This window comes from Coccomyxa subellipsoidea (genome assembly GCF_000258705.1).
Source record: "Coccomyxa subellipsoidea C-169, whole genome shotgun sequence".
Taxonomy (NCBI): Eukaryota; Viridiplantae; Chlorophyta; class Trebouxiophyceae; family Coccomyxaceae; genus Coccomyxa; species Coccomyxa subellipsoidea.
Genome location: NW_005178036.1, coordinates 36477 through 53172, shown reverse-complemented (window position 1 = coordinate 53172; position 16696 = coordinate 36477). Strand labels below are relative to the sequence as shown.

At 49.5% G+C, this 16696-nt stretch overlaps 6 protein-coding genes across 6 annotated transcripts; 3 read left to right on the top strand and 3 right to left on the bottom strand.

Annotated features, from left to right (window-relative positions):
- Positions 1–130: 130 nt before the first annotated feature.
- COCSUDRAFT_33050 (hypothetical protein) lies at positions 131–2229 on the bottom strand. Its single transcript, XM_005647827.1, has 4 exons — positions 1862–2229; positions 1592–1747; positions 1207–1344; positions 131–864 (listed from the first exon to the last, which is right to left on the bottom strand). The coding sequence occupies exons 1-4, from the start codon at positions 2105–2107 to the stop codon at positions 694–696; spliced, it is 711 nt and encodes a 236-aa protein (XP_005647884.1). The 5' UTR covers positions 2108–2229; the 3' UTR covers positions 131–693.
- A 149-nt stretch (positions 2230–2378) lies between these two features.
- COCSUDRAFT_33049 (NAD(P)-binding protein) lies at positions 2379–5164 on the bottom strand. The gene is made up of 8 exons (XM_005647826.1): positions 5020–5164; positions 4765–4865; positions 4535–4653; positions 4255–4328; positions 4042–4091; positions 3693–3846; positions 3191–3398; positions 2379–2896 (listed from the first exon to the last, which is right to left on the bottom strand). Exons 1-8 carry the CDS (start codon positions 5078–5080, stop codon positions 2863–2865), a joined length of 801 nt encoding a protein of 266 aa, XP_005647883.1. The 5' UTR covers positions 5081–5164; the 3' UTR covers positions 2379–2862.
- A 294-nt stretch (positions 5165–5458) lies between these two features.
- Positions 5459–7196, top strand: COCSUDRAFT_41605 (putative short-chain dehydrogenase/reductase Mc1; the record flags this gene model as incomplete). The annotated part of the gene is made up of 6 exons (XM_005647825.1): positions 5459–5495; positions 5600–5748; positions 5862–5940; positions 6152–6345; positions 6524–6658; positions 6942–7196. 6 exons carry the CDS (start codon positions 5459–5461, stop codon positions 7194–7196), a joined length of 849 nt encoding a protein of 282 aa, XP_005647882.1.
- An 899-nt stretch (positions 7197–8095) lies between these two features.
- On the bottom strand, positions 8096–9522 carry COCSUDRAFT_62877 (hypothetical protein; the record flags this gene model as incomplete). The annotated part of the gene is made up of 5 exons (XM_005647824.1): positions 8096–8122; positions 8486–8535; positions 8689–8765; positions 8907–9025; positions 9469–9522. 5 exons carry the CDS (start codon positions 9520–9522, stop codon positions 8096–8098), a joined length of 327 nt encoding a protein of 108 aa, XP_005647881.1.
- A 1292-nt stretch (positions 9523–10814) lies between these two features.
- On the top strand, positions 10815–11475 carry COCSUDRAFT_62876 (NAD(P)-binding protein; the record flags this gene model as incomplete). Its single annotated transcript, XM_005647823.1, has 2 exons — positions 10815–10955; positions 11218–11475. The coding sequence occupies 2 exons, from the start codon at positions 10815–10817 to the stop codon at positions 11473–11475; spliced, it is 399 nt and encodes a 132-aa protein (XP_005647880.1).
- A 733-nt stretch (positions 11476–12208) lies between these two features.
- On the top strand, positions 12209–15926 carry COCSUDRAFT_41604 (NAD(P)-binding protein; the record flags this gene model as incomplete). The annotated part of the gene is made up of 8 exons (XM_005647822.1): positions 12209–12245; positions 12372–12520; positions 12652–12730; positions 13351–13421; positions 13599–13818; positions 14882–15075; positions 15254–15388; positions 15672–15926. 8 exons carry the CDS (start codon positions 12209–12211, stop codon positions 15924–15926), a joined length of 1140 nt encoding a protein of 379 aa, XP_005647879.1.
- Between the last annotated feature and the right edge of the window lie 770 nt (positions 15927–16696).

The window sequence follows — 16696 nt, the reverse complement described above, 5'->3', positions numbered from 1 at the left end:
GTAGATACATACCAGTGTCCTGGGAGGTCCTCAACATTAGATAGTCTAAAGGAGTGTGATATAGAATTCTTCACCATAGTCAGCGCTGGCCAATCAAAATTTCATCTTATTATTATTATTACTATTACATGCTTTTCCTGCCAAAGGCAAGGTGCGTCCTGCAGACAAGCTGCAGTTGAAGGCTGCCTCAATCCTACCCCTTGTTAGACTTGCCAGATCCAAGCATTTGATCTTATAGTGGCTGAAAATGGTGGGGCAGAATAGTGGTGCACAATATGTGCCCCTGACGATATGCAACGAGATCATTCAGAGTCAGCTGCTTGCACAAGCTTGCAGACAGCATGCAATCTATCAATCAAGCATTTGACACCCGTCTTCACAAATCGCACTTTTCCAAGTTACCCGAGGTTGTTCAATAGAAGTTCATCTTTTCATGCACACAAGAAGCAAAAATCGATTGGATATCCCCACGCTTCTACATCACTCACACTTCAATCACACACTTTCCACACTCGTACTAAGCCCTCTCTCTCTCGCTCACTCACTGCTGAATTATCCAAAAACCACAGTCGCTTACTTTGAGCGTCCTTGAGTGTTTCTTGCTCTCTTTAGTGGCGAACCACTGTCAGCAACTGCTGACAATGGTCCGGGTCGCTGTCTTGCTCGGCTACTTTCCACATGTCAGTGCACTGATCATGAGCACTGAATCCGGCAGAGCTCGTGGCTGAGATCCTCTAGCAGGCGCTCAACCTGGCGCACAAAGATCTTCTGAGTGTATCCGGCGAACGCCTGCGGCGGCGCCACAACAGGCTCCACACTGAGCTGGTGCTCCACTCGGCATGACCCATCCGCCAGGTCAGACACCTGCACAGCAGCACGACTAATTCTACAATGACTAACGAGCAACACATGATTCAGCTGAGACAATGGCTGAGACAATCTTCTGTGATGCACAGCAGCCGCCAACAGCAGCAGGAGCAGTATCTGCTCTTCAAGCGACTGTCCTTGACATATTCATAACAGCAGCAATGCCATAGAACGAAGTTGTGACTGAACTTTGGCAGCTGAACAGCTGAAAGCAAGAAGGTTGAAGCGGCTGCAACCCCTGACTTCCATTGGCGTCAGATGCATACTGAACGGCTTCAAGGAAGAAGTTCAATTGACCTGCCCATAGTACGCGTCAGATTGAGTGCTGCTAATGCGCACCTGCCATCGACCTTCAAACTGGCGCATGAATGACGAAGACACAAGGCGGAAGACTACGCTGCCGCGAGGCAAGTCCTCTTCCACTCCCAGCCGTGTCTCAAAGGTGCCTGAGAAAACCAAAAACTCCCAGCGGCACAGCTGCACCGTGAAAACTTCAATCATGAGCTTGACTTCATGAAGGTGAGCTTGCATTATGAGCGCACATGGTGGCTCAATGGTACAGTCCACCAAGGGCATCCACTTTGTTTGCTGAACAGATCTGTATCTCCAGAGGCAACATGTGCTCATTGTACAAACTGCATTTGCTCAGCACAGCAAGGAATGGAAAGATATGCACACTGTCAAAATGCAGGCAACACTGTGATTACAATGGTGTTGCAGTCACCTGGTTGACGCCCTTCTTGCCATTGATGATGCACTGCTTGGACTCCTCTATGGAGCTGTAGATGCGAGCAAGGCCCTCATAGTCTGTGAGGACGCCAAGCACAGTTTCCCTTGGCAGATCTGTTTCCAGATGACCACCAATCGTGTACCTTCCCGCCTGTATTCGCGACAAGATATGTGTGAACACGGGTATGTGTGCACACGGGTGGGCTAAATGATCAGGTGTGCCTCGAACTTGTCACACTTCAAAATTGCTGCTGGACGGGTATACCTGATGAGCAACGCTATCTATTGCTGGTAGGCTGCAAACGTCTTGCAGCGATGCTGCATCAATGCTAGCTACTTGGACTTGCTGCTGAGATCTCGAGGCTTGCCCACTCGACAAGTGCTGCCCTGGCGTTGGCAAGAATCGTGCGACTGGTGCAAGTGGCGTTAGTCGGGAACGTTGCAAATTACTTGTCAACCGGTGCACGTATGAATTATCTAAGCGTCCTGAGCATGACGCCAAACGAGGCATGCTGTCCAAATTGAGACATCTTCTTCCGTGCATCCCAAAAATATAGGAGACTGTGTTATGTCACGTCCAAAACGAACAAATATGCATATTCTGCAGGTCCCAGACTTCACAATATCTCTCAGATCACAAACTCAATGAATTCAACAATAAAGGATACGCAGGCCGTTCAAAGATAAGTGACGTGGAATCGGCGAAGCTGATAGGTGAACTGGAGTAGCTTCATAGTGATGGGGAAGCTGCTGGCACCCATTGATGCATGGGTAACACATGTCCTTTCCCTTCCCTCTTAAATGCCACCTTGCATATTGATCTCCTGAAAATCATTGCACTGGCAGGCATGGTGCATTACCATGCGCGTGTCCGTCAAGCTGCTCTGTTCAATTGATTTGCAAATCACGTGTGCAAGCGAGTCACCGGAATGCATCTTCTTGAAGCGCACAGGCATGTACATAACAAATGTTGGAACCTCTCAACACATCTGTCACTTTATAGGTGCTGCATGTTCATATGTCTAGACGCACACTCTGCGTGCGTTTATACCCCGTCGGCCAGCCGGCCAAGCGCCTGCCTTGAAGAAGAATTAAGTACTGCAATCTGTAGACACTTTCTGTACTACTGCCAGTATAGACTATAAATGTCGCCATTGCTCTCAAAACCCATAAGAATGCAAGTCCACTTTACTCTCTAGATCAGAAGTGCCACAGGTGTCCACATTTGCACACATCCAGCGCTGCGGCGCGTTTGCATGCATGCCCTCATCCCAACAATGGGGTCTGATTGAACCAGTACCTGAGCAGTAACACAAAGTGGGGGTCAGCACAATCACAAGCTCTGCTGGGTATCTCCAAGCTCTCTTTCCTGCTTTCCTTCCTTAGCTGACACTTGAAGTCAGCACGGGCCAGGTCAAATTCCACAGCCGCTGGCAATTCACCTTTGTGCAGATACTCTAAATATTAGGCAGAGGGTGCACTAGAAGATAGACGACAGCTTTGCTAGTAACCAGTAACACCCACATATGCTGGCAATCCTAGCACCCATCTCTGCAACGCAGATTACTGACTATTAGTCACCCAAGTGACTCACCCAAGGGTGGCACCTCCGTCCACAAGCAGGTTGACACCAGTGATGAAGGATGCAGCGTTGGACGCCAGGAACACAATGGGGGCCGCACATTCCCATGGCTCACCCACCCGGCCCATTACATGCTTGGGGGCAAGCTTCGCCATGATGTCCTCTTTGGGGACGCCAACTCGCTCCGCCATCTCATCAAACCCCTCGGTGTTGATCACCGCTGCACCCACACCGGACACCTTTCAGAGTTTGGTCTTAGTTTTGCCTTCCCCGCACTGCTCCATGGCATTGTGAGAGGAGACTATGCTTGACCAGCATGGCCTTGCAGACTGCATGTAATTTCTGAAAGAGCATTTGCATATTTCGCAAGTCACAATATGACCCGCCAAGCCCAGCAGCAATTGCTCTGAAGGCCATTAAAACAGGCCATTCACAGAAATTAGGAAGAGAAGGAGAGGGGTTTTCATAGTGGTGCCCTGGTATTTGAACTGCACAGCACTGATGGGGGGCTCACCTGGGACGATGGAATTCACTCGCACTCCCTTTGGAGCAAACTCGAAGGCCAGGTCCTTGGTCAGCTTGTCCAGGGCTGCTTTGGCCACGCCATAGGAGTGCATCTCCTTTCTCGGCACAACGGCTGCGCCAGATGATATGTTGACAATAGCGCCCTGTGACCAGCCCCCACATTTGCCATGCAAATAATGCATTCCCATTTAAAAGAAATCGACAGGGAATGCTCCAGAATGTGTTTTCGATTTGCACAGGGACCAGCCACCGTGCTCCATTGCTGCGAGCGCACTTTTTGCAATTGTGCCTCACGCCACCAGGTAAAAGGAAATGACGTTCCCTAGAAAAAAGCTCACCTTGTTTTTGATGAGCTCCTCCTCAGCAGCCCTGATGAGGGTCAGATTACCTGCAGCATCAGAGTATTCTCTTCAATCCCTGCTAGTGCATCAAAGAGTATGTTCTGGATATTCACAGCCACTTTTGTCTCGTCAAGACACAAGGAGCTGTGGTACAATGCAGTTTGGGATGTGACCACCCACTCTCAGGCTACCTGAGAAAATCACACGCACCTGTTACATGCAGCTTGAAGTCATTTATAAACGCGGTTTCATCATTGCTCATGTTGTCTAAGTCAACCCCACCACTGCACCACAACACGTGGTTATTGAGCACCTGTAAAGTCCTTTAACGTGCTCACCAGCTCAAGGCATGTGCCCCAGCATACACATAGCCTGCTTTGATAACAGGATGTTACACTGCATAAGATTGCCGCAGCCACATGTTTTGACCATGGATATCCTAAATAGCGCAAGCTTAAATCAGGACGCTTGTGGGCAGAACGGCACTCACCTGTTGACCAGAATGTCCAGGCCACCCAGCTTCTCGATGGTCTCTTTGAAAGCGCGCTTCATATCCTCTTCCTTTGTCAGGTCCGCCACAATTGACACCCCATGCTTCAGCTGCTTTGCCTGTTACGGCCAGGAGAGGCTGAGAGGTTTTCCAATGGATGGGATTTGACTGAGAAGAGGTCTCTCCCTCCTGCATCACAGGACAACCAGGAGCGGAGCAAAATATCTCACCACTGCATCCAACCGCTCCAGCCTCCTCCCAAGCAGTGCCACATGGCACAAGTTCGCATCAAAAGCGAACGCAGCAGCCTTCCCAATACCAGAAGAGCCACCTGTCTTGCGCAGTATAGATAGTGATCAAGTCGTCGCATAAGATGGGACTTGTCAGGTTGGAAGAGCATGGGGATAGGGGTTGCTCTTTCTTTTTCTCTCGGCATACCGATGACTATAATCGTGGAACGGGATCACCAATGGCGATTAACAAACCTGTTACGAGCACACGTTTGCCCTCCAAGTCTGGAAGCATCGGAGTGATGGCGGACGACATTGCTCTTATAGATACGGGGTCCTTGGCGTGAAGGATGGAGCTGACTGGGAATCCCTGATACCAAATTTGTTATAGTTAATTTTCAGCACCTCGAATGAACCCCAGACTTCAGAAAATCGCAGTATCACAAACCCGCTTGGATTTCTCGTAATCCGAAATTCTGGGACCTGCAGTTTCTTTGGTAGCTTCCTTGCATGAGGAAGCTATCCCCCATGCATGATCTCGATTACGTATAACTTGCTCCTCGAATTTGGTCCTGCACGATGTCGCAAACCTTTGTTAGAACTCAAATGCAAAGTGCTTGATAAGGGCGCATCATACACTCTTTCTACTGTTCTATTTTGTCTGTTGGTCTGGCTTGATCTTGTGATGTGCAGAATGGGAAAAGCGGTGATCGTCACAGGGGCTTCTTCAGGTGACCTTTATCTGAGACACAGTGGTGAATTATTATATTTTGTGAGCTGCAAAGTGTACATTGTACATGCATGGTCAACTTTCAAGGTTAATCACAACGTGCAGGCATCGGTTTGGGCATCGCCCTCATGTATCTCAGCGAGGGCGATGATGTGGTGCTGGTCGGAAGGGATCTGCAACGACTAGAGTCTGCCATACCGAAAGATTTTCAGGCCAAAGGCAAGGCCTTGTACCTGGCAAAGGACGTCTCAACGGTGTGTACCTTGCCTCAGCCCTGCACATATGTTCTGTGCCAGACAGCAACCTCTTCAAGCAGACTAGCAAGTTCAGTTCAAACTCCTTCTATGAATATACCCGTGGCATACAGTTGGAGGGCTGCAGAGGAGTGATCGAGGAAGGAACAAAGCTGCTTGGAGGACGCCTGAATGCTCTTGTCAACAATGCAGGTGAGACACCCAAGTTTTCCCTCTGCACCTCATTGTCAGCAACTATGCCAAAAGGCTCCTGGTGGGATGCGTTTTAAGCGTGACCTCTGGCAGTGGGGGTGGTGCATGCCTGCTCTACGACAGCCTTTCCACCCTACACTCCCTGAGAATGTGATGCCACTGGTTCATCTAGGGAAGGCAGGTTGTTTAGATCTTAAATTTTGAAGCGTAGGTGCCGGCAAGTTTGGGCTCTTCCTAGAGAACATAACACCGGAGCAGTGGGCGACCCACATGGACCTCAACGTCAACTCTGTCCTCTACCTGACACAGCTGGCCATTCCCCTGCTGGAGGCAAGCAATCATATCTTCATACCAAACCCATTTGTTCAATGTTCGAATTCGGGATGTCCTGTGTCAGGAAATCATGTGCTATAAGGTCTTAAGGGTCAATCTTGCCGGGCTGCTCCTGGGAGAGTTGAATTATACATCTGCAAAGGTCACCAAAAGCTGATGACCAATCTTGGATTGCATACATTTAGAGAAAATCCTGGGTCAGAAAAGAGACAGGAATGGTGCTTTTAGCGAGCAGGGTGTCTGCGCGCAGGCGTCCAAGGGTAGCATTGTGAACATTTCCAGCATTGCGGGTCAGAGGCCTGTACGTGGAGCTGCTGCCTACTGCGTGAGCAAGGCTGCTGTTGACATGCTGACCAAGGCATCTGCGCTCGAGCTTGCACCAAAGGTGCTCTCTGCAACCCTCTTCAGCGCCGTGCACCGTGGGTGACCCAAGAACCCATATAGATTCTTGTGAGAAGCAGTTACTTTTGATCATCGTTAGCATGCAATGCAAGTGATTGCGGAAAAAGCAAATTTGGCATCAGGGTAGATCGATATCCAAGGAGCATGTATTACAGTCACTTGTCAGGGCGGTTTGGTGGTGCATAGGGAACTGTTGCACAAGTAGACTTGCTGTCTCGGAATCTGGAAGGAGGTCTGCTGACTGGTGATCTAATCTTTCTGTGCAGGGCATCCGAGTGAATGCCATCAACCCGTCAACAGTGGAGTCCAACTTCTTCACAACCGCTGGACTGTCGCAAGAGCAAGCCAAGGCTTACATGGTCAACTCAGCCACGGGTCACCCCATTGGCCGAGTGGGAGTGCCTGCTGATGTGGCGGAGCTGTGCTATTTTCTGACAGACAATGCCAAGTCTGGATGGCTCACAGGGCAATGCATCCTGCTTGATGGCGGCCGCCTGCTGCCAATTCCTATGGCTAACTGAGATAAAAAGTGGCTGCAAGGAAAGTAGCCGGAAATGGTATCTTTGCTGCAGCGCTCTTGTAAGATTCTAGCTGCAGCTGCACTGTGGTATTTACACAGTTGCTGAATGCAATACCGTCAGCTCGTCTACGGATTATTTTGACAGCATGCAAAGATTTTGACTGTGCGACATTGATGCAGTGATAGGGGCCAACGGCATTGCAATCGTCTTTTGCAAACAAATTTACGCATGTACTGTCAGAAGGGCCTGCAATTGTAGACACATACAGTTGAGAGGGGCCTGCCATTGCAGGCACAAGTGCTCTTCTTATACAGCGAGGATCTTGAATTATTTGCCATACTGGTACAATTATCGGCCTTTTGGCCTCATACTCTGCAATGCAGGTTTGGTATTGCAGAATTCTTTGCAAGGTTCCCTAAATGCGTCCCTTGAGGGCTTATTTAATGAAGCTTGTACTGTGTACCAAGTACATAGACGGAACTACCTTCCAATGATCCTGCATTATGTCTTGCCTTTGTGGAGGGGAGACCGCTGGACTGTAAAGGTTCTCTCGACAACATGAAAAGAGACACCGCTAGCAGCGCTCTGATGGATACAATGGAACTTGCATTAAAGTCACATGATACCCAGCACATTATATACTACTGTAATGAACTGCCAGTCACCGGCATGGCTCCAGCATTTTATTGCAGCTCGCAGCTGCAGCCTCGTGAGCAATGCACGTGTTCCACAGAAGCACTCCGGATGACATTTCAATCCAGGAAAGAGGATTTGTTGAACCAGTACCTGTGCATGCGGAAACTGTGGCAGTCAACTACACAACCTCACACAACATTCATGTCACAGAACACAGCATTTTTGGATAGCCATGGTCCTCTCCAGCTGTCTTACTGTTTTTTTTAATCCACGTAGCCAGGACTGCCATTCTAAAATACGACACAGCAAGGCTTCTACCGCTTCCAAGACATGAACAGGAGTGCAAGGCAGCTAAGAAAGGGATTTCATTGCTGGGGTTGCCTGGGAGGATGTGCCACACGCGCTTGTCGGAGACTGCACCTCAATACGCTCGCTGCTCAAAATATTCTGTTTTGTGTTTTGTGTGCCTTTGACGGTCCGGAAACTGTTGGATATCTAATCAGACCTGCAATCTCCCTCTCTCCCCTCTTTGTTCTGGCCATGGCAACATGCCTCAATTACTTCACCAAGAGGGCGTACATGCAGCCACTGTGTGCATGCAAGGGGAACAGGAATTGAATTGCCGGTCTTACATCATAAATTTGAATATCCACCTTGTTCTTGATAAGCTCCTCCTCAGCTGCCCGGATGAGATTCAGGTTGCCTGCATCATCTCACGCTCAGCTCGTTTCTTCAACTTGAAGCTCGTGACACAGACTCTGTTTCAAATTTGATGCAAACAGCGTTGTTAGTGACCATGAACGAGATCATGAGCAGTGCTGCATTCTGGTTCAGCTACGTGAGGGCAAGTACCCACCTGTCACGTGGAGCTTGAAGGAGGAGATGAAGGATGCCTCGTCCTTGCCACCCATGCTCTCTGCTCCAACCCCGCCACTACACCAAAAGCGTGTATACCATAAGTACATCTGTACGCTGAAAACAGCAGAATCTGTTGAAGTCACCCATTGAAATGTGCAAAGCATGGCCATCCAATAGCCATAGCATGCAAGGAGGTGCGCAAGGAGGAATGCACACCTGTTGATTAAGATGTCGAGGCCTCCCAGTTTCTCAATGATCTCTTTGATGGCACGTTTCATGTCCTCCTCATTCGTCAGGTCCGCCACAATTGACACGCCGTGCTTCAGCTGCTTTGACTGTGAAAGCATGGACACACAAAACTCCGTCAGGAGCTGTGACCGAAGCTATCTTGGATGCGGACCTTGTCAATTCCTGCCCTCAGAAATCTATAAGGAACTATTCCCTGAGCAGCCACATCCTGTAAAGTGAGAGTGACGAAAGATCACACATGTGAGTGGTAGAACAACACTATGTGTGTCTCACCACGGCGTCCAAGCCTTCAAGCCTCCTGCCGAGCACCGCAACATGGCGCAAGTTTGCATCGAGAGCGAAAGCCGTCGCTCTTCCGATGCCAGCACAGCCACCTGCAGTTGCTTAGGGTTGTTGAGTTGCTTCACGTCATCCAGTGTTGAAGGCTCCCTCGATCGGGGAGCCGTCGCGGAACAGAGTGAGTGCAGATGTTTTTATTAATATCACTCACAAGCACAGGGAGCATTACGATTGTAAGCTAACCCGTGACGAGAATTCGCTTGCCCTTCAAGTCTGGGATGATGGGCGCGGTACCGGCCGACATGTCTGCAACAGATGCCGAGGTGTATGAATTTTCACAGAGCGAGCGTGGCGGTGCTTTTAGAGCAGAAAACAGATGTTGTCTCCTATCTTCTGGAAGAATACAACTTTTAGGGCTAATGTTCTGTGATGTGCTCCTCGGAGGCGCACATTGGAAGCGAGCTATTCCAAGAAAAGCCGAGAAGCTTCCCACATGCATGAGGAAGCTGTCGGCTTGACTTCCGATACGTAAGATCCTCTCTCATGCATTTGCTTTGCTCACAGGATACCAAATTCAACAAAAATTGAACATTAAGAAAGTAGGTTACTACAGTCTTCTGTATCTGGCCGCGGAATTCCTGCTTCTTCCTTGATCTCAGCGATCTACAGAATGGGAAGAGCGGTGATCGTCACTGGCGCCTCTTCAGGTGGGAAATGGCCTCGATCGATTAGCGGGAACATCTCATTGAATGTTCTGATCCATACGAGTAACGCGTGCAGGCATCGGACTGGGAATCGCCCTAAAATATCTGAGTGAGGGTGACGATGTGGTGCTTGTGGGAAGAAACATGGAAAAACTGCATTCCGCCATACCGAGAGATTTTGAGGCCAAAGGAAAGGCCTTGTACCTGGCAAAGGACGTCTCAACGGTCTGCACCTGTGACCCCGACCCACCTCCACGGCTTTGCGCATTACGTAAATTTCACCACTTCAGGAATAACATATGCCCTGCAATTTTTCTAGGCCATTTAATACTGTTTGCCATGGCGTGCAGTTGGAGGGCTGCAGAGGCATCATTGAGGAAGGCACGAAATTGCTAGGAGGTCGGCTCGACGCCCTTGTCAACAATGCAGGCAAGCTCGCCAGCTCCTGATCCCCATACATGTGTGCCAGGACAGTGCCAGCTGATATGATCTGCAGCTCTGCAGATGTGTTTTATGTATACATCTCTGGGGCACAATTGGGTCCGAGCGCTGGAGTTGGGTGCAGGTGCTGGACAATTTGGTCTGCCCTTGGCAGACATAACACCAGAGCAGTGGGCTTTTCACATGGACCTCAACCTGAACTCTGTCCTCCACCTGACACAGCTAGCCATTCCCTTGCTAGAGGCAAGTGCACCCCTGCCCACCATGCAAAAGCAGGCATTTTGCACAAGAAACCCACTATGCAGATGCTACTCTGTGTCCTGTCGAGCACCAGAATGATGTGCAGGCCTGCAGAAATATATTCTGTGGTATTGAGAATTTGTGCTTGCCGATGGCTACGCTGGTCGAGACAGTGGCAGGGCACGTGTGCTCATCAGCAGGAGGTGTCTGTATGCAGGATTCCAAGGGCAGCATTGTGAACATCTCCAGCATTGCTAGCCAGAGGCCTGGAAAAGGTGCTGCGGCCTACTGCGTGAGCAAGGCTGCTGTTGACATGCTGACAAAGGCATCTGCACTTGAACTTGCGCCAAAGGTGAGTCTTGTAGTCCCCCTTGGGACTTTGAGCACGAAAGTGTACGTCCTGCCTCAGCAGTTGCATGGAAACCTCTATACAGCTTGAGCATGCTCAAGGCAAAAATATACCTTTGATCACTTGAATGCAATCTCCGCTCACGGCTAGCGCGCTTGTTTATCATACGATGAAGCCAGGGTTGTCAGGGCAGCAAATCTTGAAAATATCACGTGGATCTGCATCTGAAAGTCTTCGTGCTGACTGTATGCCTTGTACTGCACAGGGCATCCGAGTGAACGCCATCAATCCCGCCACAGTCGAGTCAAACTTCCATGTGTCCGCTGGGTTGAAGCCAGAGCAGGCGGCAGCTTACTTGGCAAGCTCAGCAGCACTCCACCCTATTGGCCGAGTGGGAGTGCCTGCTGACGTGGCGGAGCTGTGTTATTTCCTGACAGACACTGCCAAGTCTGGATGGCTCACAGGGCAGTGCATACTGCTTGAGGGCGGCCGTCTGCTGCCAATCCCTGTTGTCCAGAATTGAGAAGATTTGCAAATGTAGGTTTTCTTGGGTACTCATGTGCAGGTTTGTCAATGTGTTAGTGTAGCAGCTTAGCGGGTTCTGCATTGCTTGAGCCATTTTTGACATGAATTGCAGTCCTATGGGTGTGCTATTGCATTATTTGCAAATGCCTTTTGAAATTCTTTTAGTAGCTACTGCCGGTAGCTTATAAGTGACTGAACCAAATGTCGGGACAGTGGGGCAGAAGTTATTGCAATCAGCTTTGTGACATACTTCTGGATCTTGATTTAAGGAAAGTGCAGAGGCAAACACAATTTACTTTCATTGTTCATGCCATGTTTGCTACAATAAATGTTGCAGCAGCAGCAGCCTTCCAAAAATAAGCCTTTTATGGTTTTGAATATCTCCGGAGTCCTGAGTCAGCAGCCTCTCACCATAAATAAAACCTTACCTGTGGAATCAGTGAATGCGCAATTACCATCTTTGTCCCACTCTTAATTGCCTTCCTATTCGACCACCTTCTTGTCCAGGCGCGACCGAAGGTTTGCCCTGACGTCAGGCAGCTTCCCCTCAGTTCACCCGAGGTTCAAACCTTTACGCGAGGTCGCTGCTTTTTTCTACAAGTCTTTACTCCATGCCCAGGAGCTGAAGATCAAGAGAACATATCCTTTCAAATGTACACTATCTAGCAGCACAAGCCATCACATTTGCTACTCATATCGTGTATTTCGCACCATTTCTGCTGAAGGGCAACATGGGCAGGGCGGTCATCGTTACGGGTGCTTCTGCGGGTGCGTGCGTCAAATTGGATAAATCTTGTATAAAAGAATTTAAACGTTGCTTTCAGTGTCAAATGAAGTGATGCTGTTCTTCCAAGGTAATGTAGTACCTTGAGTGGAGGTAAGACCGCTTTACAGGCATTGGCCTGGGCATTGCCCTGAAATTTCTCAACGAGGGCGACGATGTTGTGCTTGTTGGAAGAAGCTTGGATCGTCTCAAGTCTGCCATCCCCGAGATCTTTGAGGCAAAGGGCAAGGCCCTGTTTCTAGCGCAGGATGTCTCAACGGTGTGTCCCCGCTGAACGTTGCGAGTCATAGATGACCATATCGTAATGCTGTAACCGCTGCCAGAACGCCAATAGTGATTTCTGTATATTGGAGCTGCAAAGCGAAGATATTTTTGTGGCTGCCCCTGCAGCTGGAGGGCTGCAAAGCAATCATCGAGGAAGGGGTGAAACTGCTGGGAGGTCGATTGGACGCTCTTGTGAACAATGCGGGTGAGGCAGATATGGCCAGGAATTTGTTTGCTGCCCACACAAAGGAAGAGAGTTCACAATAACTGCAGCTGTTCCTGCAGGCATCCCTCAACACGCAGCTAACCCCTCACAAGTGTAATCATCCAAATGCTTGATAGTGGCTATTGGGAAGTCAAGGGAGCAGAAGAACCTACGTGGGCACTATGCATCTGCAATCGAGAAATAAGTCGCAGAGGGGCTGACTTGAAATTGTGTGGATGCTCTTGCAGGCTCAATCTAGATTGGACTCACCTTGGCGACCATTTCTGTAGAGGACTGGGCTTTTCACATGGACCTTAATGTCAATTCCGTCCTGTATCTAACTCAGTTTGCTATTCCTTTCCTGGAGGTAAGCCTCAAATTTGCAAATCCCAGTCATGCATGCATGCCTGATCCCTCCCATCAGATTACCAAGTCTGCATGAAAATTCACCACCCTTGTCTACTACTGCCAGACAGCGGCATGCAGGAGACATCTAATTGTGAGCGGCATCTTGTCAGGGCGCAAGAGATTGAGGTCTTATGCATGGCTTTCACAGGCTTCGCGCGGCAGCATTGTGAACATCTCAAGCATTGCAGCACAGAGGCCGCTGCAGGGCGCAGGTGCCTACAGCGTCAGCAAGGCTGCCGTTGACATGCTGACTAAGGCATCAGCACTGGAGCTTGCGCCAAAGGTAAGATTTTTGACCTTCCCTGAATTGGAAAAGAAGGAAAGACTCTAGCCTTTTGAGAGTTTGAGTAAAAATGCTTGTCATTAGCTATAAGTTGCCTTGCTTCATTGACTGATGTGGTGATGAAGCAGCTTCTTTCTTTGCTGCACCTGAAGCACTGAGTGCTTCCCGTGCATGCAGGGGGTCCGAGTAAACGCCATCAATCCAGGGACAGTGCAGACCGGCATCTTCACAACAGCAGGCTTCACGCAAGAACAGGCTGCTGCTTATATGGTCAAATCTGCAGGGGTCACCCCTCTCGGTCGCGTGGGCACCCCTGAAGACGTGGCAGAGCTGTGCTACTTTCTGACTGACAAGGCCAAGTCTGGCTGGCTCACAGGCCAGTGCATTGTGCTCGACGGTGGAAAGCTGATCCCAATTATTGGCCCCAAGTGATGTCAGTCTGTTGCTAGAGTGGGCTGCTGAGACCTACACGCAGTGTAGTGATTCCCATGGTACAGTGTATATTCAGCTCGAGTCTGTGAGGTTCAGCGCAGAGGGTGACGGCTCATGGTTGTTGAGATCTGCTTATGGCCATGACCCATGAATGTTGTGGTGAGCCGTCAAATTTCAAGACTGGGTAGAACTGCAGAACGCGTTCTTGTTGGTCTCAAACACAAACACAATTATCAGGAAATTTCATGTGGCCATGATCATGGCTCATGGGTGTCGTGGAGAGCTATCAAAATCCAAGACCGATATAATAGGTGAAGCATGCAAAGCGTTTTGATCTTCAAGTCAAAGGCGCAAATCTGTGATACTGCATGACCTTTAGTTCAGGAAATGCTGGATGCAGGACAACAAATCTGCAGGTCAGCGATGAGCCCCTGCTAGCACCGAGATCTGTGCAGAAGAATCATGCATGGTGGTGGCCTTGCAAGCTTACGACAAATGCAAGACAAGACCAGAGAGTTTTGGCAGTGAGATGCACAGGCATTTAAGCAGCGGGGACCAAGGGAGCAACCAACCACACTGTACAGCGCTGTGTATAGCAGCTGCAGAGCTAGCTCTGCACACCAGGCAGCCACCATGAAGTACATTCCCTGTTCTGAAGCAATGGTTTTCCATCGAAAACTCTCCGAAGTACTGCTGGCAGCTACCTCTGAACCCCTCAGATCGGAAGCATCCTGGGCCTGTGCTCAGTCTGTTGCAGCGCCACCCTCTCACAGTCTGAGCGCATTAATGCCGGGTGTTAAGTCCCAGCATAGCAGCCAATATGCACCCAAGTTTTCCCTCTGCACCTCATTGTCAGCAACTATGCCAAAAGGCTCCTGGTGGGATGCGTTTTAAGCGTGACCTCTGGCAGTGGGGGTGGTGCATGCCTGCTCTACGACAGCCTTTCCACCCTACACTCCCTGAGAATGTGATGCCACTGGTTCATCTAGGGAAGGCAGGTTGTTTAGATCTTAAATTTTGAAGCGTAGGTGCCGGCAAGTTTGGGCTCTTCCTAGAGAACATAACACCGGAGCAGTGGGCGACCCACATGGACCTCAACGTCAACTCTGTCCTCTACCTGACACAGCTGGCCATTCCCCTGCTGGAGGCAAGCAATCATATCCTCATACCAAACCCATTTGTTCAATGTTCGAATTCGGGATGTCCTGTGTCAGGAAATCATGTGCTATAAGGTCTTAAGGGTCAATCTTGCCGGGCTGCTCCTGGGAGAGTTGAATTATACATCTGCAAAGGTCACCAAAAGCTGATGACCAATCTTGGATTGCATACATTTAGAGAAAATCCTGGGTCAGAAAAGAGACAGGAATGGTGCTTTTAGCGAGCAGGGTGTCTGCGCGCAGGCGTCCAAGGGTAGCATTGTGAACATTTCCAGCATTGCGGGTCAGAGGCCTGTACGTGGAGCTGCTGCCTACTGCGTGAGCAAGGCTGCTGTTGACATGCTGACCAAGGCATCTGCGCTCGAGCTTGCACCAAAGGTGCTCTCTGCAACCCTCTTCAGCGCCGTGCACCGTGGGTGACCCAAGAACCCATATAGATTCTTGTGAGAAGCAGTTACTTTTGATCATCGTTAGCATGCAATGCAAGTGATTGCGGAAAAAGCAAATTTGGCATCAGGGTAGATCGATATCCAAGGAGCATGTATTACAGTCACTTGTCAGGGCGGTTTGGTGGTGCATAGGGAACTGTTGCACAAGTAGACTTGCTGTCTCGGAATCTGGAAGGAGGTCTGCTGACTGGTGATCTAATCTTTCTGTGCAGGGCATCCGAGTGAATGCCATCAACCCGTCAACAGTGGAGTCCAACTTCTTCACAACCGCTGGACTGTCGCAAGAGCAAGCCAAGGCTTACATGGTCAACTCAGCCACGGGTCACCCCATTGGCCGAGTGGGAGTGCCTGCTGATGTGGCGGAGCTGTGCTATTTTCTGACAGACAATGCCAAGTCTGGATGGCTCACAGGGCAATGCATCCTGCTTGATGGCGGCCGCCTGCTGCCAATTCCTATGGCTAACTGAGATAAAAAGTGGCTGCAAGGAAAGTAGCCGGAAATGGTATCTTTGCTGCAGCGCTCTTGTAAGATTCTAGCTGCAGCTGCACTGTGGTATTTACACAGTTGCTGAATGCAATACCGTCAGCTCGTCTACGGATTATTTTGACAGCATGCAAAGATTTTGACTGTGCGACATTGATGCAGTGATAGGGGCCAACGGCATTGCAATCGTCTTTTGCAAACAAATTTACGCATGTACTGTCAGAAGGGCCTGCAATTGTAGACACATACAGTTGAGAGGGGCCTGCCATTGCAGGCACAAGTGCTCTTCTTATACAGCGAGGATCTTGAATTATTTGCCATACTGGTACAATTATCGGCCTTTTGGCCTCATACTCTGCAATGCAGGTTTGGTATTGCAGAATTCTTTGCAAGGTTCCCTAAATGCGGCCCTTGAGGGCTTATTTAATGAAGCTTGTACTGTGTACCAAGTACATAGACGGAACTACCTTCCAATGATCCTGCATTATGTCTTGCCTTTGTGGAGGGGAGACCGCTGGACTGTAAAGGTTCTCTCGACAACATGAAAAGAGACACCGCTAGCAGCGCTCTGATGGATACAATGGAACTTGCATTAAAGTCACATGATACCCAGCACATTATATACTACTGTAATGAACTGCCAGTCACCGGCATGGCTCCAGCATTTTATTGCAGCTCGCAGCTGCAGCCTCGTGAGCAATGCACGTGTTCCACAGAAGCACTCCGGATGACATTTCAATCCAGGAAAGAGGA

Excerpts from the sequence above, each read along its gene's own strand:
- COCSUDRAFT_33049 (XM_005647826.1), bottom strand. The coding sequence starts at position 5,080 with ATGTCGTCCGCCATCACTCCGATGCTTCCAGACTTGGAGGGCAAACGT. Across the intron at positions 4,654-4,764 it reads TGGAGCGGTTGGATGCAGTG|GCAAAGCAGCTGAAGCATGG; the intron begins GTGAGATATTTT and ends TGGCCGTAACAG. Across the intron at positions 4,092-4,254 it reads CTTCAAGCTGCATGTAACAG|GTAATCTGACCCTCATCAGG; the intron begins GTGCGTGTGATT and ends CTGATGCTGCAG.
- COCSUDRAFT_33050 (XM_005647827.1), bottom strand. The coding sequence starts at position 2,107 with ATGCCTCGTTTGGCGTCATGCTCAGGACGCTTAGATAATTCATACGTG. Across the intron at positions 1,345-1,591 it reads GCAAGAAGGGCGTCAACCAG|CTGTGCCGCTGGGAGTTTTT; the intron begins GTGACTGCAACA and ends TTCACGGTGCAG. Across the intron at positions 865-1,206 it reads AGTTTGAAGGTCGATGGCAG|GTGTCTGACCTGGCGGATGG; the intron begins GTGCGCATTAGC and ends GCTGCTGTGCAG.